General features: G+C 35.4%; 1 protein-coding gene across 1 annotated transcript in view; it reads left to right on the top strand.

Annotated features, from left to right (window-relative positions):
* AGPS (alkylglycerone phosphate synthase) overlaps positions 1-26,469 on the top strand; it is a 144,368-nt gene that overhangs the window by 62,880 nt on the left and 55,019 nt on the right. Inside the window, exons 9-11 of the mRNA XM_081095871.1 lie at positions 5,840-5,965; positions 9,674-9,782; positions 20,993-21,120. Coding sequence (XP_080951997.1) covers positions 5,840-5,965; positions 9,674-9,782; positions 20,993-21,120 — 363 coding nt within the window. The remainder of the gene's footprint in view (positions 1-5,839; positions 5,966-9,673; positions 9,783-20,992; positions 21,121-26,469) is intronic.

The following is a 26,469-nucleotide window of genomic DNA, read 5'->3' as shown; positions in this document are numbered from 1 at the left end:
TGTGTGGCTGTTTTCTTTCTGGGATTTTTATTTCTTCTTTTTACACCAGTCCCTTTAGCATTTCTTGCATTGCTGGCTTGGTGGTGATAAACTCCCTTAGCCTTTTTTTGTCTGTGAAGCTTCTTATTTCCCCTTCAATTTTGAATGATAGCCTTGCTGGATAGAGTATTCTTGGATTCAGTCCTTTGCTTTGCATCACTTTGTAAATTTCCGTCCATTCTTTTCTGGCCTGATGTGTTTCTGTTGAGAAATCATTTGATAATCTAATGGGAGATCCCTTGTATGTAACTTTCCGTCTCTCTCTTGCAGCCTGTAAGATTCTCTCTTTGTCCTGAACATTTGCCATGGTAATTATGATGTGTCTTGGTGTGGGTCTTTTCGGGTTCACCTTGCTTGGGACTCTCTGGGCTTGTGTGACTTTTTTCTTCCCCACCTCAGGGAAGTTTTCTGATATTATTTCTTCCAATAGGTTTTCTAATCCTTGTTCCTCTTTCTGTTGTTCTGGCACCCCTATTATTCGTATGTTGTTTCGTTTCATGTTGTCCCAAAGCTCCCTTAGGCTCTCCTCCTGTCTTTTAATTTTTTTCTCCAACTGAAGTACAGTTTGGGTGTGTTTTGCTTCCCTGTCTTCTAATTCACTAATTCGGTCTTCCGCTTCTCCTAGTCTACTGTTGATACTTTCAATGGTGTTCTTTATTGCAGCTATATCGCACTTCATTTCTTCTTGGGTCTTAGTTAAGTTGTCGATTTTTTCATCTGTTTCTTCTTGCTTCTTGGATAAGTTGTCGATTTTTTCCTCCATCCGGTGTATGCACTCTAGGACCCTTATTCTGAATTCTTTTTCTGTCATGTTGTATGCCTCTGTATCACTTAGCTGCTTTTCTGGTGAGTCCTCCTTTTCTTTCCTTTGGGGATTTCTTTGTCTACCCATGTTTGATCTCACTGACGTATATAGATATTGAGTCGTTCAGTGGCTGCTCCCTAGGTGGCAGTGGCTCCTCGGGTTGTGGTTGCTCCTTGGGCGGTTGTGGTAGCAGCTGCTCCTCTGTTGTTAGCGGGTCTTCTGATGGGTGCTGTTCACAGCTGTTGTGGCTCTTCTGGCTGGTGGAGGGAGGCTTCACCCACAGCAGCTGTTCCTCAGACAGAGCGTGTGGAGATCAGGAGGCCGCTGTCGCTTGGATCTGCTTTCTGTGGGGAGAAGCCGAGTTCCTCTGAGTTCACGTAGTCGCGCTGCTTGAGAGCCGTTGTTGCCGGGTTAGTAGCTGGTCTCTGGATGCCGGCGACAGTCACCCAAGATGGCACGGTCTCCGCGGCTGTGCCGGCGCACCTCAAGTTTTCTTTTTCTTAAAAGGTTAGATTTAAAATTCAAGGAACATATTTCTTTGAGATTTAAATGAAATTTTCTTAGAGTAAGAACTTCTGATATTTTACTTACTACTTCATTTCTCTAAATAAAACTTTCTTTTTTGCTTCTAGTAGACTATAATATAGTTTCTACATCTGTTTTGATTCCAATTCAAGTTCTTCCTTGTTAAACTCTGTGTCCTTCAGTTTCTATTTCAGCTGAGGTAACCAGCTAAAAACATCCTGCTTTTTCGTTTTAGAAGTTTTAAAATTACAGATATATTGTAGTTGTGTAGCACAGATTTTAATCTTTTTAATTTTTAAATTACATTGATGTTAAAATATTTAAAATTTAAGGCGGTCACTAACATGTCAATTATGAATTTTGAGAATTTGCTTTTAGGCTTATTAAATCTTTGGCTACTTCATTTTATTAGTTAATAGCCTGGGGATGTGTGACTTATATTTTTCCTGCCTACAGACTCATTTCCCTATGCTTCAATTTCTTCATCTATAAAATGAAGATAATAATTCCTCTACATAAGGTTTTCATTAGGATGAAATACATTAATAATGTAAAGTACTTAGAACTTGTATCATTGCACTAATTTTTATTGAGCACTGTCTGTTTTATTCAAATACAGCTGACTTTAAGTATTCCTTCTACATGCCAAAGACTCCCAAATTTTTATCATCACCTCACACTTCTTTCATGAACTCCAGACTTGTATATCCAGTTGCTTAGTTAGTGTCTCAATTTGCATATTTAATACACATTTTAGACAAAGTGTCTTAAACCAGTGGTCAGCAAACTGCGGCTCGCGAGCCACATGCGGCTCTTTGGCCCCTTGAGTGTGGCTCTTCCACAAAATACCGACTTCTGCGCATGGGCTACGAAGTTTCAATCGCACTGTACGTGCGCGCCCGCATGTGGTATTTTGTGGAAGAGCCGCACTCAAGGGGCCAAAGAGCCGTATGTGGTTTGCGAGCCACAGTTTGCCGACCACTGTCTTAAACTTTTTGTTTTTCTCCACGGTTGGCTTTTTCTGTAGCCTTCTCGTTCTCAGTTGATGGAATTCAGTACTTTGGGAAGCTTGGGCTTAAATCCTTGGAATCATTTATTTTTATTTAGTTGTTTTATAGTGGTTTTATTGAGATATAATTGCCATGCAATATACTGCACTCATTTAATACCTACAACTTGAGAGATTTATGGTTAAGATGGTGGCGTAGGTAAATGTGGTACTCAAACTCTCCCACAACCACATCAAAATGACAACTAAACTGGAGAACAACCATCATTCAAAACCATCTAAATCTAGCTGAATGGAGGTCCTACAATTAAGGATTTAAAGAAGAAACTACATGGAGACTGATAGGAGGGGTGGAGACATGGAAAGGCTGGTCCCACACCCACATATGGTGGTTTAAAATTGGGAAGGATATCTTGGTTGTGGAGGGACCCCCCTGAGGAGCAAGGGGCCCCAGCCCACACCAGGCCTCCCAGCCCAGGGTTCCAGAGCTAGGAAGAGAAGTTCCCATAACTTCTGGCTGTAAAATCCAGTGGGGATTGTGGTTGAGTGAAACAGGGCTCCTGGTGTCCTAGGAAATTTTACGCACGAACTTTCTCATATTCAAATATGAGCTCTAGCACTGGAACAGCAGCTTGTAAGGAACCAGGGACATATGGGGAGGAACTGAATTATCTGGCATCAGGGCAAGAGCTGGGGTGGGGCACAATTATGCCAGGCAAAAGTACTGGCAGAGGCCATTTTTCCTTTTCTGAGACAACCCCCTCAGAGTCAGCAGGCAGGCACTATATCTGAGCCCCCATCAGCCTGGCTCACACTGTTCATCCTACCCTGGTGATTTCCTAAAATTCTGCCCACCCAACTTGTGGGCCAACCCATGCTGTTTCCAGTGGCCTGTCTTGGCTCATGCTTCAGACTTTCCTAAAATCTCTGAAACAAGCATCATCTGGTCTCTGTGTACTCTGTAACTCTTGCTAAGTGGCCTCAGACCTCGCACTAGTGGCAGCTAGCCTTGGTTCACAGCTTGGTCTCTCCTGGGTACCTCTAAGCCCAGAACAAGTAGCTGCCATCTGCAGATCATTCTGTAGCTCATGCCAGTAGCCCCAGGCAGGGCACAGACCAAGGCTGACCTTGCACACACTCGATAGACCGTTTCAGATCACCCCAGATTACAATCCTACTGCCTCCACGAGTGACACACTCAATGGGTGGACTCAGTGAGCACCAAAACCCTCTGAAGCAAGTCCTGCTCCATAGGGTTGGTTCCTGCACAGCAGTTCCTCCACTATAGTAGTAGCCGGTCCTTGCAGCTGATCAGCCTGGGGGTCAATCTCTTCCAGTGACGTTAACAGCAATCAAGGCTCAACAACAACAGGAGAATGCACACAGTCCACACAGGTGCACCTCGAGCGCTCAGCTTGGGTGAATTGGGAGGCTGTGCTACTGGGCCCTTCAGGACATCTACTTTACCAAGTCTGGGAGACATAGCAGCTCTACCTAATACACAAAAACAAACGTAGTGAAGCAGCCAAAATGTGAAGATGAAAAGGTCCCAAATGAAAGCAAAGGAGAAATACCCAGAAAAAGAACTAAATAAAATGAAAGCAAGCAAACTACCAGATACAAAGTTCAAAACAATGGTTATAAGATGCACAGGAAACTTAGAACTTCAACAACATAAAAAAAGGACATAGCAACCATAAAAAAGAACCAGTCAGAGATGAATGTTACACTAACTGAAATAAAGAATACTTTACAGGGAAGCAATTGTAGAGTAGATGAAACCAAGAATCAAATCAACGATTTGGAATATAAGGAAGCAAAAAAACCCCAATCAGAACAGAAAAAAAAAAAAAAAGAAGAAAAAAAATAATGAAGATAGTGTAAGGAGCCTCTGGGAAAACGTCAAGTATATCAACTTTCTTTCACATCATGAAGGTGCCGGAAGGAGAACACAGAAAACAAGAAATTGAAAACCTATTTAAAAAATAATGACAGAAGACTTCCCTAACCTGGTGAAGGAAATAGATATACAAGTCCTGGAAGCACATAGAGTCCCAAACTCTGTATGCACTTATAGAAATAATTTAAATGTGTAATTATTTGCTTCTGTATAGGTAATGTTGAGATTTTTGTCTTGAGAATATATGAAAACTTCCTGTTCAGTACCTAGCACATCTAAGCTTCCATGAATATCTTTTCTTCTCCTTCTCCTAATTTCAGAAAATTTGAGAAATAGTAGTCTTTTGAAAAGAAATAATATGAATATAGATTGTTTGGAAGCTAGGAAAGAAATATAACAGTTTGATAATCTTCATTTTAACCTGTTCAGTCATGTATTTAAGCTACCTTCTTGTGGGTGGTTATTAACCTCTTAAAATTAAATAAATATATTAAATATTTAGTGAAAAAATCCTATTATGTAACAATTGATATGTTTTTAAACCTTGTTTTTCTAGCAACAAACCTAGAAAAGGTAAATAATTTGCATTGCTTGTGTGGGAAAGCTAACAAATTATATTTAACCTAATTAGCTCTCAAATTTTGGATTACAGCTTTCATACCATACTTAAATATGTGGATACAGACATAGCTGGCATATTCTACATCTATGCATGGCTTACTTGAAAAATGGAAGCAGTTGCTTAACTGGATGACTATCAAATGGTCAACACAGATTGATGGGCTTGAGTGCAGTAGACAGTGGGTATGCAGATGGTGGTGTCTGTACTGTTTGACATGAGATGGCAGAGTCTTTAAAAATGATTTCAGTGGAATGGCTTTGGTGTTACAGTAAAGGGCATCCATTCAACCTCAGGTGCTGTGCAGCTGGCAAAGCCAAGCTAATATAGAAAAATGAGAAACAAGTGACTATTTAATGTACAGGAATGCACGATCTGCATTACAAATAAATGACAGTATTACATGCAGGAAACCTGGCCAGATGGCTGTACATTAAAACACATGACTCCTAGAGAGAATTAAGTACAGGCAATTTGCTTGGATTTTCTGCAGGCCTGCTGCATATTATATTAGGGTAGGGAGAACAAGAGATTAAGTGCTTTATTTATTGAAAGTGTTTAGGTGAAGTTGGCAGTTGTTTAAGCATAATCTGATCTCCATAAGTATTTACATGGTCTCTTTGTGGAAAAAAATAGTAGGGTGGGTAGTTGGCTTTAAAATAAAAGGATATAAGGAATAAGATTGTCTTGTGAACTTGGGAAAAATACAACTGTCTTTTTGGACCACATCTTAGTTTTGCAAAGTTTTCCTTGACGCAAAAGCTTAAACATTTTTGTGGGGGACAAGTATGATGAAACAAGTATTTCTTTTTCTATATAGGTTTTAATGAGTCCAAATTCCAGTGACATATGGGGATTTAAAAGTGGGAAGAGTTAATATGTTGAGTGCTTTGTGAAATGGGACCATTTTCACTAGTAAAACATTACATATTTGTTTTTCAGCTTAAAGAAAGTGGTTATTGTACAGGTCATGAACCAGATTCCATGGAATTCAGCACTGTGGGAGGATGGGTATCTACTCGGGCATCAGGCATGAAGAAGAATATCTATGGCAATATTGAAGACCTGGTAAATTTTTTCTAGTTATTTTATAATCATTGATTAATATATAGAGATTATAAAGTGATGTAAGCCTTTAAAATTTAGTTGGATGGTGGAGTCCCCTCAGAAATATACTTATTTTGATTATGGTAACACTGATTGTGCAGTGGTCATTACTTAAGGGTGCTCCTTTTCAAGTGATTGATATTTAAGCTTGGTAAATGTTTCATAGTATCTGATATAAAATATATAAATATTATTTGATAATCCTCATGGAGCTTCAGTGTTCAACTCTACCGAGATTTTAGTCAATTTATTTAGATGATCTCATCATTGTTACTCTTGCCTTAGGAGATTTTTATATTCTTCTGAAAAAATAATTTTTCTATATAGAGTTAAAGAGCCTGAATGAAAATGTTCTAGTGAGTGGCCATATAACCTCTAATGTTTTGTGTGCACACACCATTTTGTTTTACTGATCTGGTGTCTGTGCTCTAACAGTTATTATTATTTTTAAATATATTTTTATTGATTTCAGACAGGAAGGGAGAGGGAGAGAGAAATAGAAACATCCATAAGAGAGGATCATTGAATGGCTGCCTCCTGCATTTCCCCTACTGGGGATCGAGCCTGCATCCCGGTTATGTGCCCTTGACCCGAATCAAACCCGGGACCCTTCAGACTGCAGACCAGTGCTCTACCCGCTGAGCCAAACCAGCCAGGGCTGACAATTATTTTGATAGTGTAACAACTATGGGCATCCTGGTTAGGAATTATGTATCGTTTGTTCCATTTGTACTTTTAGTAGTTGACCTGATAGTTGTATGACCTTGTGCAAATTGGTTCGCCTTTCTAAACAAGTTTCCTCCTCTGTAAAATGGAATAAATAAATGTTAATTGCTGTATAGAGTTATAAGAAGTAAAGGACATAAAATGAAAATTCTTAGTTCCTGGTATACAGTAGGTGCTTCCAAAATGTTAGTTTCCTTATCAGCAATATTTTGATAACAATTTTAAATAACTTTATGAGACTATTAAAGTTAGGGTAGGGAGAACAAGAGATTAAGTGCTTTATTTATTTAAGTGCTTAGTAATGTTCCTAACATTATTCTTAGAGTTACTTAGCTTTGCTCTTCAAATCTAAAATTTCAACATTTTTATCAATATCTTCATTACTGGAAATATCAAATCTTTAATGAATTTTGGTTCTTTATAGTTACATCAGAAATTTAAGACTTTGTCTGTATTATGAATACTTTTTAAATGTTTACATTATCCTGTTTATATATATTTTTACTGACTTTTGGAAATCAAATTTTCATTTTGCAATGAAAATAAACTCAGTTTCAGAGAGAGAATTTGATCCTTTTGCTATTGTATTATTAAGAGTTTTATCAGAGTTAAGCAAATATTTGACAGATTGCTATATTTAGTACTACTAAATTTATTTTCATCCTTTTTAGAGAAATTTAAGGGCCATAAATTATAAGCATACATCGTAATGTACTTATTTGCATTAGTAATTACTTAGCATATTTTACTTTTAACATAAAATTTTTTATAATATATAATTTCCACTGAAACTGGCTTAATTTCCATTAATTGCTTTTATGAAAACTGCTGAAGTTAATACATTCCTTTATGTGGTTAGAGTAGAACTCATGAAAAACATTAAATTTCTTGTGTTAAAAGTATTTCTCTAATCAATATTGTTGCATAATTCTTTCAAGTACAATAAATAATGATACTAATACCTATTTAGTTGTTTGAAAAGAGCTGAGGATGGTTAGTATAAATTTTTAACATTATAACCTGAAAATTGAGATGTGTTGGTGCTTTCTGTATGTTATGGGATAAACTTTTCATCTTACATTCTGGTTGCTACTTGTTTTTAAGGTCATTTTAAGGAATTCTAATTATAGTCCAACTCTAATATTTTTTTTTAAATATATTTTATTGATTTTTTACAGAAAGGAAGGGAGAAGGATAGAGAGTTAGAAACATTGATGAGAGAGAAACATTGACCAGCTGCCTCCTGCACACTCCCTACTGGGGATGTGCCCGCAACCAAGGTACATGCCCTTGATCGGAATCGAACCTGGGACTCTTCATTCCACAGGCCGACGCTCTATCCACTGAGCCAAACTGGTTTGGCTCAAATATTTTTTAATTTAATGATTATCTCTTCATAAATGATTTCCTGATCATTTGATTAAATGATTATGATTTTTATGGTTTGCTATAAAGTTGAAGCTCTTGGCCATCAGCAATAATCCATTGCTTCTGTGAAAGATTCCTTGGTATACTCTTCAGTTATGAAACACAGATGGAAAGTCAGATATGCTATTATATTAACTAAATAAAATAATTTCTAACACTTTTAATATCTTTGTACTTATCTTTACAGACCATTTACTAAGCATGCTCACAAACATATGGATATATCTAGTTTTTAATATAAAAAGGATCATACCATGTTTATTCTGCTTTTTAAATTATATTATCGACATGTTAATATGTAAATGAACATAGGTTTGCACATCATTTAAGTAGAGTGCATATAATTCTTTTGTTGGTAATTCATAGTTTATTAAAGTAACTCCTTATTAATAAGTTTTCTTGATTTCAAAACTATCAAAAACAAAGGGGGAAAATAATCCACTTCATTAATACTTTTTAGCATACATCTTTAAATGTTTTTTGGGGGGGTAAGTTCCTAGAGCTTGAATTATTGGACAAGATGCTTAAACATTTTTAAATCTATGTATCCTATAGCCAAATTGCTCTACAGGAATTTTGTGCCAATTGACATTCCCACTAGCACTATGAGAATCCTTATTTTATTGGACTCTTTATTTATATTTTGCCTTAATTTTAATTTCTTTAATGCTAGTAAATGTAAACTTTTGAAATGATCTCTTTGGCAATTTTTATTTCTTATTTTGTAAGTTGCTTATTGATGTTCTCTGCTCATTTTCTTCAACAGTACATAGACTTTATTTATTTGTTCAAAAATCATTCCAAAAATGTGTTGGATTTTTACCTACCCATTTCGGATTCAGATCTCAGAAACTATTTTTGAATGACAACCCCTCCCCCACACAGTGTACTTAATTTTTCACCTATGTGAAACATATCTCACAGATATATCACACACATGTCTCTCTCCCTCTTTAACTCAGTCACAGGATCTCCCTCAGCATCCCAACTTTGACCTGATCATAATTAATACTTTAATCTTTTCACTCTTTCTTACTAAGTAGGCAGATTAGCTACGTTGAAGGAGGGGATAAGTCAAGAATATATATTGTTTTAGAATTCTAAGCAGTGTTTGAGATGAATGATAATGTTTCATAAATATTGTTAAATATAAGTGAAAGATTGAACCTATTAAAATATAATCATTGCTTATTTTTTCTGTCCTTTAGTTCTTTGCTACATAGATAACCTGAGACTAAATTTGGTTCAAAGAAATGTGCTTAAGGTGTTCCTAAGATAATGAATATACCTAAACCAATAAGAATCTTAGATTGATTTGTCCCTCTTTAAAAGTTTATAAAATTTATTTTTAGTTTAATAATTACTAAAAGATATTAGAATTCTGAAGGGCAGCAACATTTATTACCTAACCCAATATTTAAAAAGTAGTGTTTTATATAAATATCTGGATGTGTGTACACACACAACAGTCACTGACAAATGTCTAGAATTTACATCATGCATTGTATTAAACAGGTGGTTCATATAAAAATGGTAACACCTAGAGGTATAATAGAAAAAAGCTGTCAAGGACCTCGTATGTCAACAGGCCCTGATATCCATCACTTCATCATGGGATCTGAAGGTAAATATAACTGCAAATTTATTATGAAAAAATACATGTTACTGACTCAGATTTGTGAGAATCTGTGATATTGTGATATCAGATATTTGAAAGAAAGACATATATATTTAAATAATAGTGATATTTTTTAAGTTTCATTACTTGAGTACTTCATAAAGTTTTTATTAAGAGGACATCTTATTAAATTTCCTTTTACATTTTACTTTTTTATAGTTTTAGAGACAGCTTGGTCTTTTTGGTTTTATTTGATTTTTCTTTTAGAGTTTTTAATAATATTAAGAAAAGTAGTTGTTAGGATTAAAATAGTTTCCTTTAACATTTTATATTATAACATTCTTTAATGTCTGAATAATTAGGGGGAAACAGCTGATAAAGTATTGTTTCATGACTTGTCTTTCTATAATTATATCTGTTATTATTGCTGTTTGCTTTGTTTAAGAGGAATTTAAAATTCTGTTGATTCATATACTTTTAAAACTTATGTTGGTCTTTTATTTTTTTCACTACTGAAGTGGTATCCTTTGCTTGGCTACTTGATGTTGTATAGATTAGAATGTAGTTCTCTATTTTATTCCAAATATTTAATTCCTATACCAATCAGAAAAAAGCTAATCTTTCTTCTATTTTGCAAATTAACTATTATGTAGGCACTGTGAATTGAAGGTGAACATGTGCTCATTTTTTAATTCTTAGAATGGTAGAAAGGGAAACTCCTTAAATACAGAGAAATAAGATAAAACAGGGTTTCTAAATTAGCAGAGGAACTCATTACTTACTTCAGAAGGTGGTACAGGCTGAAAAGAAGATAGATTTTGGAAACATTTAGCTATACACATGGATAAAAACAGTTTATAATAACCTAGGGTAAATTCTAACTTTTGGCACTAATATCAAGGAGGGAAAAACACACTATTAGTATGTGTCTTAGGACATGCTAGAGGTCAACTACTGAGTTATGAACAGTGGAATAGTTTAGGCCTTTTTCATAACAACCAATAACAAACTTTTGTCAAGATATCTCCCCAGTTTACTCTTAATTTTCGAATTTTTATTTTTTATATTTTTAATTAAATTTATTGGGGTGACATTGGGTAATAACATTTTATAAGGTTTCAAGTGTACAAATCTATGACACGTTATCTGTATATTGCATTGTGTGCCCACAGTCACACCTTCTTCCATCACCATATAATTGACCCCCTTTACCCTTTATTACCCCATTCCCCTTCCCTCTGGTAACCACCATACTGTTGTCTGTGTCTGAGTTTTTGTTATTTGTTTTTCTTGTTTGTTCTTATTCCTTTTCTGATCAGCATACTCTTCTAAGGAAAAAACAGAACAGTTTTAATGACAAAAATAAAATGTTAAATTCCTTTAAATAATACAGTTCTCTATTATTTTGGGACTTTTTGTACTATTGCATCATCTGAAAGTTAACTAAAAGTATGTAACTTTTTCCATCAGATGTCAAATTGAATAACAATAAGTGCCAGAAATTATAAATATAAATTATCTTTTCAAGTAACAACTTTAGACATTTTTTAAATCCCATTGATTAGCATTTTAAAAATTCTGGTTGCTAGGTACTATGCTGGCACACTCAGGACACAGGTAATAATAGACCATAATAATACAGTTCAATAAATTCCTTAATAGAAGTAAACACTGGAAAATATAGGCAAAAGGTCATATGAATGGGTATTAGGAAGACTTCCCAAGAGAAGCCATGCTCAAAGTGGTCCTGTAGGGTTAATAAGGAGAAAGTAATTTCAGACAGGGTTGAGGGATAAGGTGGGAGAGAATTGTCCTGCAGAGAAAACTGCATGTGGGCAGGCTTAGAAGTAAGAAAGAACCATGTCTGCTTTATGAAGCTCTCAGTTTTTCAGTAGAATGGGAACATAAGATTTAATTGTAGGGTAGAGTGGGCAGCAGGTTGAAGGGCAGAGTGGTAAAGGCTATCGGGGTTAGAGATAATATGGTCTTTACACCTTTTAAAATACTTTGAACTTTATTTAAAAAATTGGACTGCCTCCTTCTAGTTAATTATTGAATAAATTTAAGAAAGACAAACTCATTAATATAATAAATATGTATAAAAACATATATGCTAGGGTAAATTACTGTATTTAAATGAAATTTTCTTACAAATGTGCATGAAGAATGCCATAATGATTTAAGAGCATGAACTGTGAAATCTATTAGATATGGATTTCAATACTTATGTTTTTGTAACTTTGTGTAAATTAGGTAATTTTCTATTCCCAGTGACCTCAGCTATTATATGAGGATAATAAAGTAAAAATCTTAATAAGCTTTTTGTGAGTATTAAATGAGATTATGCTAAGCAGTTTATAAGCATGCAGTAAGTACTCAGTAAACGTTAAATTTATCACTATTGTTGTAACTTTATTATTTTGGCATTAATGACCTTTACAAGTGTGTTTATGGTCCCTAATCCCCATGTCTGTATGTATGTGGATGTAAACTCATCCTAAAATAGGCTAGGAGATAGCATGATTGAGTAAGTAATTTTATGTGAAATCATATTCTTTTATAAAATGTATTTTTATTTGCTATTTTCAACTATCTAAATAATAACCTCCTGCCTTAACTGTGAATCATAAACTTTTCCTTGAACTTTAATAATATTTTTCTTTTGTTGCAGTTAAATCATTTGAGGACAATCTTGAAAGCATTATCATTAAAAAGTCCCATTTTCCCCCTATCTTACTAAGTTACACATGTGACTAACCACTTTAATGTTTTTGTCTTGTTTGGTGTTATGAATTTCTTGTAGTTTATTTTAACAAGCAGCTTCTCATTTTAAATGCTCTAACATGATCAATATAATGAAAATTATAATAAATAGTCAAAGCATTCGAAATGCTTTGTATTCTTTTCCTGTGTATGGAGTTTACTAGTAGTAACCTACAATGATTTGCTTTTCTATTTGGAAAGTGGTTAAAAGTACTTGTTTTAAAAACCAAACCAAACCCATGACCCACCTTTTAGCCTTTTCTGTAGGATGAAATAGGTTAAAGGCTTACTTTGGTTCTTTTTTTGTAGTCTTACTAGTCACCTTTTGGTTAAATAAAGCTTACTCTTCAATGGATTCCTCAAGAGAGGCACAGATGTATATCACATGAGTTTTGGAATGTTCTAAACTGGTTTTCTATGGCCTTAATACTTGCAGGTCGGCTTGAGTGGATGTAATAATCCTTAGGTCACACTTTCTTTCCTTGTTTTTTGAAAATGCTGCTCCACTGTGTGTTGTTTTAAAGAACCCTGATGCCAGCTTTCTTGCCTTTGTAACTCGTTTACTCTTTTTTGCCTGGAGGCCCTGAGAATTTTTTGTTTCATTATTGTTAAAATTTACTGCTTTTACAACTCAAGAGTTTATTGCCCCGTCATTTTGCTCTGGTACCTAGTATACCATTTCTGTGTAAAAATTCAGATCTTATTTTATTTGTGGAAAATTTTTTTTGGATTGTAGGGTTAAATATTAGGGGTTTTTCCCATTGTTTTTATTTTTCTTATACATATATCTGATTTCCTTTCCTTCTTTTCCATTTCAACCACTCTTTCTCTGACCTTTTTTCTTGATTTATTTTTTTTTTTATTTCATTTTCATTCTCTTGGTTATTTTTCTATCTTTCTTCAATGCTCTTTATTAAATTTTCATTTGAATCTATGCTGTTCTGTTTCTTTCCTGAGTTTGGTCATCTCTTATTTTATTTCTTGTTTTTTGTCCACTTAAGTTTTTAGTGTTTATATTTCTGACTTAGGAATTTTTTCATCTCCCCAAATACTTGTTTGACAATATTTCAGTTTGAAATGTGTTACAGTTTTTAGAATCATGGTTGGTTTGGGGAGGGGGAGCTTTTCACCCACAGAAAAGTTTTTGTTTACTGCCGGGGTCCAACCCCAGCGGGTCCAGGGGTCCCCAAAGGTGTGGACGGAGTCGGCGAAGAAGGAAGGACACGAAGACAGCGTTCAGTTGATCAGCAGCCTAGCCAGGATCTCCAGCCAACTTCTGGTCTGGATCTCTAGAAAGGTTCTGCTCTGGATCTCCAGCCAGGTTCTGTGTCCATGTTCTCTTGCTAGGTTCTCCAGCCAGGTTCTCCAGATTCTCCAGCCAGGTTCTGTAGCCATGTTCCCTCGCTAGGTTCTCCAGCCAGGTTCTGTCCAGGTTCTCCAGCCAAGTTCAGTCACCAGGTTCTAGTCAGGTTCTCTTGCCAATTTCTGTAGTCAGGTTCAGTCCAGGATCTTTTGCCATGTTCTCTCCAGCGAAGTTCTTCTGTCTGTAGGTTCTGTGTAGGTGCTGTCTTCTTTCTGTCTCCTAAGTTCTGTGTCTTGCTGTCTTATTACATCTGTATTTATACCAGTTGATTCAATCCTATCAATCTCTATTACAAAGGTTAGGGCGTTTCTTATCTCCATTCCAGGGAGTAAAGATTATGTAGCTTAAGCATGATTGTTCATAGTTAAAGTGATTAATTACCCGCCTGGCACTTAGTTGAGGGGTTTTATTCCCTCCCTAACTTCAGGGAAAAATTCCTACCTGGGGAAACAACCTTTCTAGGAGAGGCATCCCCTCCCTGACTTCAGGGAAAAATTCCTACCTGGGGAAACAACCTTTCTCAGAGAGGTGACCTTGGTTAAAACACACAGCGCTAAGGGGAGCAAACATATTAAGAACAGTATGCTATATATGCCAGGTCCCTTGAAACAGCAAGGATGGACCGGCTCCCGGCAGTTTACATTTTCTGATTTTTTCCAATAGGCTTTTATGGATTTGGTCTGCTTTTCTGTTCCTGTTTATTATTTGGAAAGGATTCCTAGTTTGAGAGTGTTTCTTTGTTTTATTTTGTTTTTTTTAGTCACTTCTAACCTCTTTTGTGCTCCTTGTTTTATGGATGATGGTGGTTTTGTTAAGAGAAGGCATGGCATGCCTGTGTATCTTTCATTTCAATGAGATTTGTAATTTTTCTTTTTTATTTTAATATTTCCCTTCACTGCTTTATCTGCAAGGAGTACCACACTTCTCAAAATATGATGTTCCCTTGAATATATGCCCCTTGTTTCTCTAAGGCTGCCATTTCTGGTTCCTCCATTTTCAAACCCCTCCAGTAGCCAGGGCTATGGATTACCAAACCTTGTATAATATTTTAACATTTCTGTTGCACTTTTGCATTCTGGGGTTGATTTTGACTGTGCTTCCTCCAAGTCCTCTGCTACTCTATATTCTTTCTTTTGCAATCTTTTTTAAAAAAATATATTTTATTAATTTTTTACAGAGAGGAAAGGAGAGGGAGAGGGATAGAGAGCTATAAACATCAATGAGAGAGAAACATGGATTCAGCTGCCTCCTGCACACTCCCTACTAGGGATGTGCCCACAACCAAGGTACATGCCCTTGACCAGAATCGAACTTGGGACCCTTCAGTACGCAGACCAATGCTCTATCCACTGAGCCAAACTGGTTAGGGCTCTTGTGATCTTTTAAGCCTCCTCTTATTTTCTGCTCTTACAAGCTTGTAGCAGCTGGAAGGCTGTAGAAGGTCTTTTGGAATTTTTTAAAAACCTCTGCTTACAGGTAATTTGAAAGTCATAATGGTTTTTTTGTTTTGTTTTTTGTCTCTTTGTAATACTGAAGGTATAGTAGTGGTTTTATTTGTTTTTCCTTGAAATTTGTTATTTTTGAGTATAAGATTGATTTTTATGGGTTTTTTGGGGGGTTAAGTAGAGGGAGAGGATTCAGAATCAAATGACTGCCATTCTTCTCTGCCTTGAAGTCCCCTGAAAGTATATTTTCAAATTATGAAAGATTTTATTTACTTCAAGCAAATACTTATATTTTATATTAAATAATAATTGAAGCATTTAATTTTCTTTATTTTAAAAATGTTTTTATTGATTTTTAGCAAGAGAAGAAGGGAGAGGGATAGAAACATGCATGTGTAAGAGCTACCATGATAGATCAGCTGCCTCCTGCACATCCTTGAGTCTGCAACCTGGGCATGTGCCCTGACTGGGAATCCAACTAGGAACCTGTTGGTTCATGGGTTGGTGCTCAACCACTGAGCAACACCACCTGGGCAAAGCATTTAATTTTCTTAAAAACATATTTGAAAATTATTTTAAAAAATTAATTTTATTAAATTGATTGGGGTGACATTGGTCAACATGAACATATAGGTTTTAGGTGTGGGTTTCTATGTTACAAAATCTGTATATTGCATCATGTGACCACCATCCAAACTCAAATCTTCTCGTCACCTTATATTAGGACTCTCTTCTCTCCCTACCTCCTTCCCTCTGGCAACCACCACACTGCTGTTTGTGTTCATGAGTTTCAGTTTTATATCCCACATATGAGCAAAATCATTAGGTTCTTAGCTTTTTCTGACTGACTTATTTCACTTAGCATAATGTTCTCAGGGTCCATCCATGTTGTTGCAAATGGCACTATTTCTTCCTTTCTTATGGCTGAGTAGTATTCCATTGTGTATATGTACCACATGCTCTTTATCTAGTCCTCTATCGCAGGACAGTCTGGTTGTTTCCATGTCTTGGCCACCGTGAATAATGCTGTAATGAACATAGGAATGCATATATCTTTGTGAATACATGATTTAGAGTTTTTTGGATATATACCCAGGAGTGTGATTGCTGGGTCATATGGTAGCTCTATTCTTAATTATTTTGAAGAATCGCCAGACTGCTTTCCATAGTGGTTAGTCCAGCCTACATTCCCACCAGCAGTGGATGAGGGTTCCCTTTTTCCACACCTCTCCAATACTTGTTATTGTTTGTCTTGTTGGTAATGACGTCCCCTTTTTTTCCCCCATTGACCCCTTCTAACCTGCACCCATCACCTCCTTACCCCCAGGCCTTCACCACACTACTGTCTGTGTCCATGGCTTATGCATATATGCATATAAGTTCTTCCCTCCCACCCTGCCTTCCCTCTGAGATTCTGTAGTCTGTTCCATGTTTCTATGTCTCTGGATATATTTTGTTCATCAGTTTATTTTGTTCATTAGAGTCCACATATGAGTGAGATCATGTGATACTTGTTTTTCTCTGACTGGCTTATTTCGCTTAGCATAATACTCTCTAGGTCTCAAAGGGTAAGAGATCTTTTTTTTTTTTTTACTGCTGTATAGTATTCCATGGTGTAAATGACCACCGCTTTTTTATCCACTCATCTACTGATGGGCACTTGGATTGTTTCCAGATCTTAGCTATTGTAAATTTTGCTGCTATGAACATAGGAGTGCATATATTCTTTCTGATTGGTGTTTCAGGTTTCTTAAGATATATTCCTAGAAATGGGATCACTGGATCAAACGGCAGTTCCATATTTAATTTTTTTGAGGAAACTCCACACTGTTTTCTGTAGTGGCTGCACCAATCTGCATTCTACCAGCAGTATACGTACTATGGCTCCCTTTTCTCCACATCCTCACCAGCACTTGTCATTTGTTGATTTGTTGATGGTAGCCAATCTGACAGATGTGAGATGATACCTTATTGTCATTTTAATTTGCATCTCTCTGATGATTAGTGACTGAGAATTTTTTTCATATGTCTCTTGATCAACTGTATGTCCCCTTTGGAGAAGTGTCATTTTTTAATTGAGTTGTTTGTCTTTCTTTTGTTAAGTTGTATGAGTTCCTTATATATTTTGAATATTAACTCTTTATCAGATGTATCATTGCCAGGTTGTTCTCCCATGCAGTGGGTTTCCTTTTCATTTTGTTGATAGTTTCTTTTGCTTTGCAGAAGCTTTTTATTTTGATGTAGTCCCATTTGTTTATTTTCTCCTTAGTTTCCCTTGCCCTAGGAGTTGTATTGGCAAACATACTGCTACGAGAAGTGTCGAGATTTTGCTGCCCATGGTTTCTTTTAGGATTTTTATGGTTTCACAGCTTACATTGAAGTCTTTATCCATTTTGAGTTTATTCTTGAATATGGTGTGAGTTGGTGGTCTAGTTTCATTTTTTTGCATATACCTGTCCAATTTTCCTAACACATTTATTAAAGAGACTGTCTTTATTCCATTGTATGCTCTTGCCTCCATTATCAAATATTAATTGAGTGTAATGGCTTGGGTCTATTTCTGGGTTCTCTGTGCTGTTTCATTGATCTATATGCCTGTTCTTGTGCCCATACCATATTGTTTTGATTTCTATAGCTTTATAATATTGCTTGAAATTAGTAAGTGTGACCCCTCCGGTTTAGGATTTCTTTGGCTGTTCAGGGTCTTTTGTGGTTCCAACCACCATAAATTTTAGGAGTGGTGGTTTGTTTTTTTTAATTTCTGTAAAAAATGCCATTGGAATTTTGATAGGGATTGCATTGAACTTGTAGATGGCTTTTTCTAGTATTGACGTGTTAACAATATTAATTCTTCCAGTAAATGAACATGGAAGAATGATACCTTTCTATTTACTGTACTTGTGTCTTTGATTTTTTTTATCAATGTCTTGTGGTTTTCAGAGTAGGGATCATTCACCTCCCTGGTTAAATTAATTTTTAAGTACTTTATTGTATTAGATGCTGTTGTAAATGGGATCAATTTATTTGTTTTTTATAAAATTCATTGGTAGTGTATTTAAACGCTATTAATTTTTGTATGTTAATTTTGTATCTTGTAACTACTGAATTTATTGATTAGTTCTAAGAGCTTTTTTGTTGAATCTTTAGGATTTTTTATATATAAGATCATGTCACCTGCAAATAGAGACATTATTACTTCTTCCTTTTCAATTCTGATGCCTTTTTTATTCTTGCCTGATTGCTCTAGCTCAGTGGTCGGCAAACTCATTAGTCAACAGAGCCAAATATCAACAGTACAACGATTGAAATTTCTTTTGAGAGCCAAATTTTTTAAACTTAAACTATATAGGTAGGTACATTGTTATTAACTTAATTAGGGTACTCCTAAGGCTTAGGAAGAGCCACACTCAAGGGGCAAGCTGCAGTTTGCCGACCATGGCCTAGGACTTCCAGTATCCCCACTGTTCCTACCCAGGCAAATTAACTGACCTACAGTTTTGCTGACATCTCTAATAAGTTTACCTATGTCCTTCCAATTACCTTTTACCACATTTTCTGCTATTTTACAGAGTTTCATTACATAAGCATGATCGATTAAACCAGGGGTGGGGAACGTCCAACCCATGGGCTGTATAAAGCCTGAGAAATAATTTGGTCTGGCCCTGCCAAGGCTTTAGGGGTGAGTTAATAAAATGTTTAGCAGGCTAATTTTTAAGTTGATAATTTTGAATGGCCCCGAATGATATTATAAATATTCAAATAGCCCTTGGCAGAAAAAAGTTCCCCACCCCTGCTAAGTGAAAGGAGCCAGTTAAAAGACCACATATTTTAAGATTCTATTTATATACAATGTCCAGAATAGGAAAATTTATAGAGACGGAAAATAGATTGGTGGTTGTCTAGAGCTGTGGTGTGTGTGTCAGGGGAGTAGGGAGTGGGAAATAGAGAATGATTGTTTGATAGGTTTCTTTTTTGGAGTGATAAAAATCAACTTAGATTATGGTTAATGAAGTTGCATATATTGAATTTTATACTTTAAGTGGGTGAATTTTATGGTCTGTGAATTATAATTCAAAAAAGATGATAAAAGAAAATCGAATCACTTTTCTTATCTTTTAAAATGGACAAGGTAGATCTTTTTTTTATATATATATAATTGGGCCAAAATTGCAGAGCTTTGTGATTTTACATGTCATAATAGGGCCACATTTGATATCTCAGTAGGAAATCTCCCTATATGTGATCTAATTTAATATAATTTACTTTTTATGGGCTTAGTACTTTTTAATCTTGTATTATATATTGACATTTTATTTTAGGCATATTATAAATTTATTTGGAGCTTTGATTTTTGTAATACTTTTCATTTATTTCAAGTGTTGTAGTGAAGTTGCACAATTTCAAAAATTTCCCTTTTTCTTTTTTTAAATATATTTTATTGATTTTTTACAGAGAGGAAGGGAAGGGGATAGAGAGATAGATACATCGATGAGAGAGAAACATCGATCAGCTGCCTCCTGCACACTCCCTACTGGGGATGTGCCCGCAACCAAGGTACATGCCCTTGACCGGAATCAAACCTGGGACCCTTGAGTCCGCAGTCTGACGCTCTATCCACTGAGCCAAACCGGTTGACTCCTTTTTCTTTTTTTATAATTCACAGTTTACTAATAGTATTAATAATTTTTATCATTAGTATATTAGAAACCACTGATTTGAAAAGCTTGGCTTGTGAATACAATTGTTTTAAGCCATGTCTCTTCAAATATTGTAGTATAGATATATAGATCATGTAGTTACATTTAACTTGTTTATTTTTCTCTGATGTGTCCCCCACTCCTCCATGTAAGAAAGAAAAGAATATTTGTTTCATTGGTGGTCCTCTTGTGCTATATATTTATGATAAGTTTTGTCTATTAAATATCTGGGGGGTTTTGTTTCATACCAGGGCATCTCCTTTGCCTTTGTCTTTTCCTTGTAGGAATTCTTAAGAAAAAAGGCAAGTGGTAATGGTCCCTCTAATTTCTTCTGTCATCTTAAGTGCTCATGGAAAGTTCTTTTTGTCCCCAATAAATTGTTCTCACAGTAAAAATAGGCATGAATGCATATAAGATACAAAAACCTGTTGCTTTTCAAATATCTTTTTCTTTTAGTAAGTTGTAATACTTTTAAAAAATGAATTTTTATTGATTTGAGAGAGGAAGGGAGAGGGAGAAAGAGATAGAAACATCAATGATAAGAGAATCATTGATAGGCTGCCTCCTGCATGCCCCACATGGGGATTGAGCCCACAACCCCGGGCATGTACCCTGACCGGAATTGAACCATACCCTCCTGGTTCATAGGTTGACGCTCAACCACTGAGCTATGCCCGTCGGGCATAAAACTATTTAAAAATACCCTTCTTGGAGAAGGTAACCTTAAAAATGTTTTAAAATTTATATATAACCAAGAAAAATGTATTCTATAAACTTCTTAGAAATTAGAAAATTTGCTTAGTTTTTCTAGAATTCCCACAGAATAGATTAAATAGATTTAAATATGAATAATAGAATAAATTAATTGAATAAATAGATAAAATAGATTTAAATATGATTTAGAAAATTGGCATGTGACATATTGGATTATTCCCCCTTCTTTTTCAGGAACTCTTGGTGTGATAACAGAAGCTACAATAAAAATCAGACCAATCCCTGAATATCAAAAGTATGGCTCAGTAGCTTTCCCTAATTTTGAACAAGGAGTAGCCTGTTTAAGAGAAATTGCAAAACAGGTAACAAAACAAAACAACAAAAACAAACCCACACTTATATACTTATATTTAAAATTCTACTGCATAATTGATCTTTATATGTCACATATAATTTTCATATTTTATTGTGTTATATTTGTAATTTTTTTACCCAGTCCTATGTGAAATGGTAATGTTGTAAAATTATCCCTTTAAGTGCAGCTGCTATTTTTTTTAAAGTAATTATACACCTACTACTTGGTTTAAAGAGTGTTATACAATTTTAAGCCAAGGTAAGAAATATACGTGGGTTGATGGCTTCTAATGACTTTGCCTTTTATTTAATGTTATGTTTTCTTGAGTTATTTTTGAGTAAGATGGTTTGTTATGAATTGAAGCAATATTTAATTTTTCTTAAGAAATTTGTTGAAATTAAAATAAACAGCTGAATATTAATGGCCCAGACATTTAGAAATTACATATAAGTAGTTAAACTTGATCAATTCTTAGAATGTGGTGCTATCAGGCCCTACTTTGTTTTATAATATTACCTAATCTATAGCTTAAATTAAGTATTATAATTTAGTATAGCATAATATATTTAGTAAAAGAATTTCCTTTTTTTTTTCCTCTCTTCTTAAAAAAGGGATATATTTTTCAAGAGTTTTAAAAGACGAGGTAATGCAGAGTAATTTTATTTATTTAGTTCAGTGTATCAGTGTGGAAATTCTTGCATTTCTTTAGGCATTTGATTCATTGTTTGAACTACAGTGGTTTGTGAAAAATTCTTCAACATTTTCTAATAGGACCTAGTTAAGGGAATATACTTCACCTTTTTCTTGCTTTCTCCAAACTCCTGGAATTCTTTAATACCTCAATTATATTGGACTAGAATCTTGAGGGCAATGGAGTTTTTTTTTCTTTTCTTTTAAAATATATTTTACTGATTTTTTACAGAGAGGAAGGGAGAGGGATAGAGAGTTAGAAACATCGACAAGAGAGAAACGTTTATCAGCTGCCTCCTGCACACCCGCACTGGGGATGTGCCCACAACCAAGGTACATGCCCTTTACCGGAATTGAATCTGGGACCCTTCAGTCCACAGGACGACGCTCTATCCACTGAGCCAAACCGGTTAGGGCAACAATGGAGTTTCCTAATGTTACCTATCATAGAGTATCCTGCAGTTCTCCAGAGCAGAGTGGAGGGAGGATCTGATAAGGCAATAGGATTTTACCTATCGAGTACTCGATATTTATTGTTGACTTTATAAGGTACTCAAATGGAATGTAGTGAAGAGTCCTAGCTTCCAGCTATCCCAAAAGGATCACTATGAATGTTTTAAAGAAATTTAAGATAAGCAAAAAAAAGTTATATTTACCCACATATTTACCGTTCTCATGCGCCCAGTTTTACTTTCTGAGACACTCATTCTTTCTAAGTTTCCCACTTTTAAGAAGGTCAGCTCTATGGACTTCTCAACTAATCTAACAGTTAACAAGGATAATTTTTATAATTTTCAAGTAGCTTCAGTTACTTATCATTTAGATTGCTTCTCCCATCAAGAATTGGTCATAGGCCCCTTAATATTGATGGTCTTACTCCTGGGTGCAGGGGAGAGTTTACAAAGAAGCATAGTTCTGGAATGAACATTCTTGAACTTGTGGCAGGTCACTTTGGTGGGGTTAAAGTATAAATGAGCACTGAGAGTTGAAATCCTTAAGTGCTCCTAATTTACTACAACTTTGGGGATAGATAGTATTATGCTATGTGTTTGCTAAAATAATGATATGGTAACAGTATATTTAAAAGTAGAATGATTAAATAAAGGAGGAGTGAAGATACGTGTTAGGAGTAAATATCTGAGCAATAAGCACTATAGTTCAAATGTGTTCTTATACTAAAAGCGTCACTTAAAGGTCAAGGATAAACCTATATAATTTTATTAACCAATGTCACTCCAATAAATTCAATTAAAAATAAAACAAAAAAATAAAACAAGAAAAAATTTAAGATACTACAGGTATCCTATATAATAAAGAGGTAATATGCAAATTGACCGTCACTCCAATACACAAGATGGCTGCCCCCATGTGTACACAAGATGGCCAGCAGGAGAGGGCAGTTGTGGGCGATCAGGCCGGCAGGGGAGGGCAGTTGGGAGGGACCAGGCCTGCAGGGGAGGGCATTTGAGGGTGATCAGGCCTGCAGGGGAGGGCAGTTGGGGGTGACCAGGCCTGCAAGGGAAGGCAGTTGTGGGGACCTAGGCCTGCAGAGGAAGGAAGTTGGGGGGGACCAGGCCTGCAGGGGACGGCAGTTGGCAGCGACCAGGCTGGCAGGGGAGGGCAGTTGGGGGCAATCGGGTCAGGAGGGGAGCAATTAGGTGTCGATCAGGCTGGCAGGGGAGTGTTTAGGGGGTGATCAGGCTGGCAGGCAGAAGCGGTTAGGGGCAATCAGGCAGGCAGACAGGCAAGCAGTTGGGAGCCAGCAGTCCTGGATTGTGAGAGGGATGTCCCACTGGGATCGGCTGTAAACGGGCAGTTGGACATCCCTTGAGGGATCCCAGATTGGAGAGGGTGCAGGCTGGGCTGAGGGACACACACACACACCATGTATGTATTTCGTGCACCGGGTCTCTAGTTGAGAAATAAAAGAGCTACTTGGAAAGCATTATGGTTTTGCCTCTGAATACCTAGAAAAATGGGAAGCTAATCCATAATAGATTATATTTTCTTGTTACTTCAAATTCTCCTTAATGAATAATTTTTTAATTCTAGTATTTTTACTTTGTATTATAATTTATTCTTTGTGGTAAGTACTTTTATTTTTATTTACTTTTTATCTTTGTCCAGATTGACTATTCTCCCCCAAAAGCTTTAGCATTAAAGGTATAGTTCAGATTATCTCTTGTTCAAGTTTTGAATGACATCTTTTTAATTTACCATTATTGCCTTAATATTTTATAGCAAAATAAACATAAAAATTATATTTTTAAAATAATTATATAATTTATAAAACTAGTTTGATTTGTATATATTTTTAATAAAATATCTCAATTAGGTTACATTCAGTCTATGTTGGCCAATTCTGCCCCTACACAGTATCTCCACTCTGGGGAACACAGATTTAATGTTGTTATATGGTCTTTGGAGTAGAGGAAGACATATTTTAAGCATTTCTGAGTGCTCCATCTGGTTTTTCACATTTCAAATACTCCCATGTAAATATATCTAGGTTTCATTAATGCAAAAAATGTACAAGTGTATCAAAATCTTAAGTTTATAATTTTATTACAGTTGAAACGTTGAATTTAAACATAAATAATTGGTGCAATCTGATGTCATTTTTGTTACAATTTTATATGCCCTGATAGTAACAGAGAGAACTACTTTTGCTACTGAAAAGCAAGGAATGAAATTTTCCTTCCTCTTTACATAAGCCAGTAAAAATTGGCCTTTAATTTGTTTTAAGAAACGCTTTAGATATTCACACAGTGAATTATATTGAATTATCTTAGAATAAATAAAGATGATAATTGATAGAAAGTGCCACCCTGAGGTTAAAAAGCAGATAAAAATGAAAGCTCCTTTCAGTCTAGTTTCAATAATTTGGTGTTTTGTACTTATTAATAGACAATTTTTAGAGGTAAATACCATGTTACTGGAAAGCTTGCCTTTCTTGAAACAGATTAAAAAGTCTAGATAGGTAACATTTTATTCTCAAATATTGCTCTTCTGGGATGGGTTGAAGAGATCAACCAAAGAACTTGTATGCATATATGCATAACCCATGGACACAGACAATAGGGTGGTGAAGGCCTGGGATAGAGGACAGGGGCAGGCTAGAAGAAGTTACTGGGAGGAAAAGGGGGACATATGTAATACTTTTCAACAATAAAGATTTAATTTAAAAAACATTGCTCTTCTGAAAGAAACAATGAAGTTACTTCACTTTTTGGGGAAGTTACACATTTTGCTCCTATTACAATGCACATATAAAGAGGCATTATTGTTTACCTTCCCTGGAAATGGATAAATGCTAGCATTATAGCATACAGACATTTACATAATAGTTTATAGAATGTACAAATCTCACATGTCAAGAATGTTACTCTATGTGCTTCCCTGCTTTGTAAGAGTATTTTCAGGCAGAAAAATTGAGAAAATTACCAGATTTTGGCACTATTCATTGTTCATTCTGCAATTTGGATTTTCAGTTGATAGCAGAGGAATTAAGATCCATTAAAATAGACGGTACATGCTTTATGATTGTGCCAAATTCCTGATTGAATAATGAGTTGGCTGCTTATAATTCTTCACTGTCATTTTATAGCACTTCCATTTTGCAGTATTTTCAGACTTTGAAATGGGAAACTATTTTGGATGAATATCTTTTGGAAAGGAGCATATGTGATTGTTCACAAATAGAGAAGGGCTCTGTGTGTATTTTCATCACTGTTCTTACTGAAGGAAATAAATTGAGCAACATTATACTGGCAGCGGAAGGATTCTGCTAAAGTCTCTCTCATCAGATCTTTGTCCATGTGAGGAATTTTCCTCTTTCAGTACTTCACTACCTTGTAAGGAACTAGAAAGGAAGATTTAGTGGAAGATTAATGTGATTTTATCTCATAAGTGGCAATCCAGTATAATCTCCATCTTTACTCAGATGGGTAAGTGACTTTTAAGACTTTCTCAGAAAGTAGATTCTTACTAAAGCCTCTCTAAAGGGGGAAAATTTTGTTTTTTAATCACAAGAGCAGTGTCAGATATTTTATTATTCTCTTTTATTGTTGGTTTAAAAATAAATTGAAGGGAAAACAGTGAAACAAGATCTAAAGCAATTTTTGAAGTTTGGTGTGTTTTTTTTCTCCCCCTAATAAAAATTTCGGAGTTATGCCCTATGGTATTGAGAGATGAACAATGGTTCCATTAAGAGGAAACACTGACTGTATATGTGGCATGGATTAGTATGCAGTACTCCAAAAACTGTCTTTCTGAGTATAAGAATTAGGTTTTTAGAAATATAGATTAGAAGGCAATTTTTTCTGTCACTACCTTTTGACAAGGGTAGCCCTTTCTACCTACCATCACTTTTATATTAAATAATTTTAAACTGATAGGGTGTTTTTTCCTAGTGAGTATAGGTCATAATATGGGAAAAAATACATAGTTTATGTCTGACACCTCAGAATGTTAATATACCTCAATTCTGAATTGTTCTGTTTCCAACATGATTTATCCTGGAGGGGTTCAAATACATGGAAAGGCTTAGCATTTGTAGTATAAAATAATTAAAATTCCTTTACATTCAGTGGTAATTCTGAGAAGTAATTTGTTACATGTAGAAAATGGAATTGTTATTTTAAATCATTTTTTGAAAACATATTTT

The sequence above is a fragment of the Myotis nattereri genome (genome assembly GCF_964212035.1).
Source record: "Myotis nattereri genome assembly, chromosome: 7".
Classification (NCBI taxonomy): Eukaryota; Metazoa; Chordata; class Mammalia; order Chiroptera; family Vespertilionidae; genus Myotis; species Myotis nattereri.
Note: the sequence above shows the minus strand (reverse complement) of the source record. Positions and strands in the feature narration are given on the sequence as shown.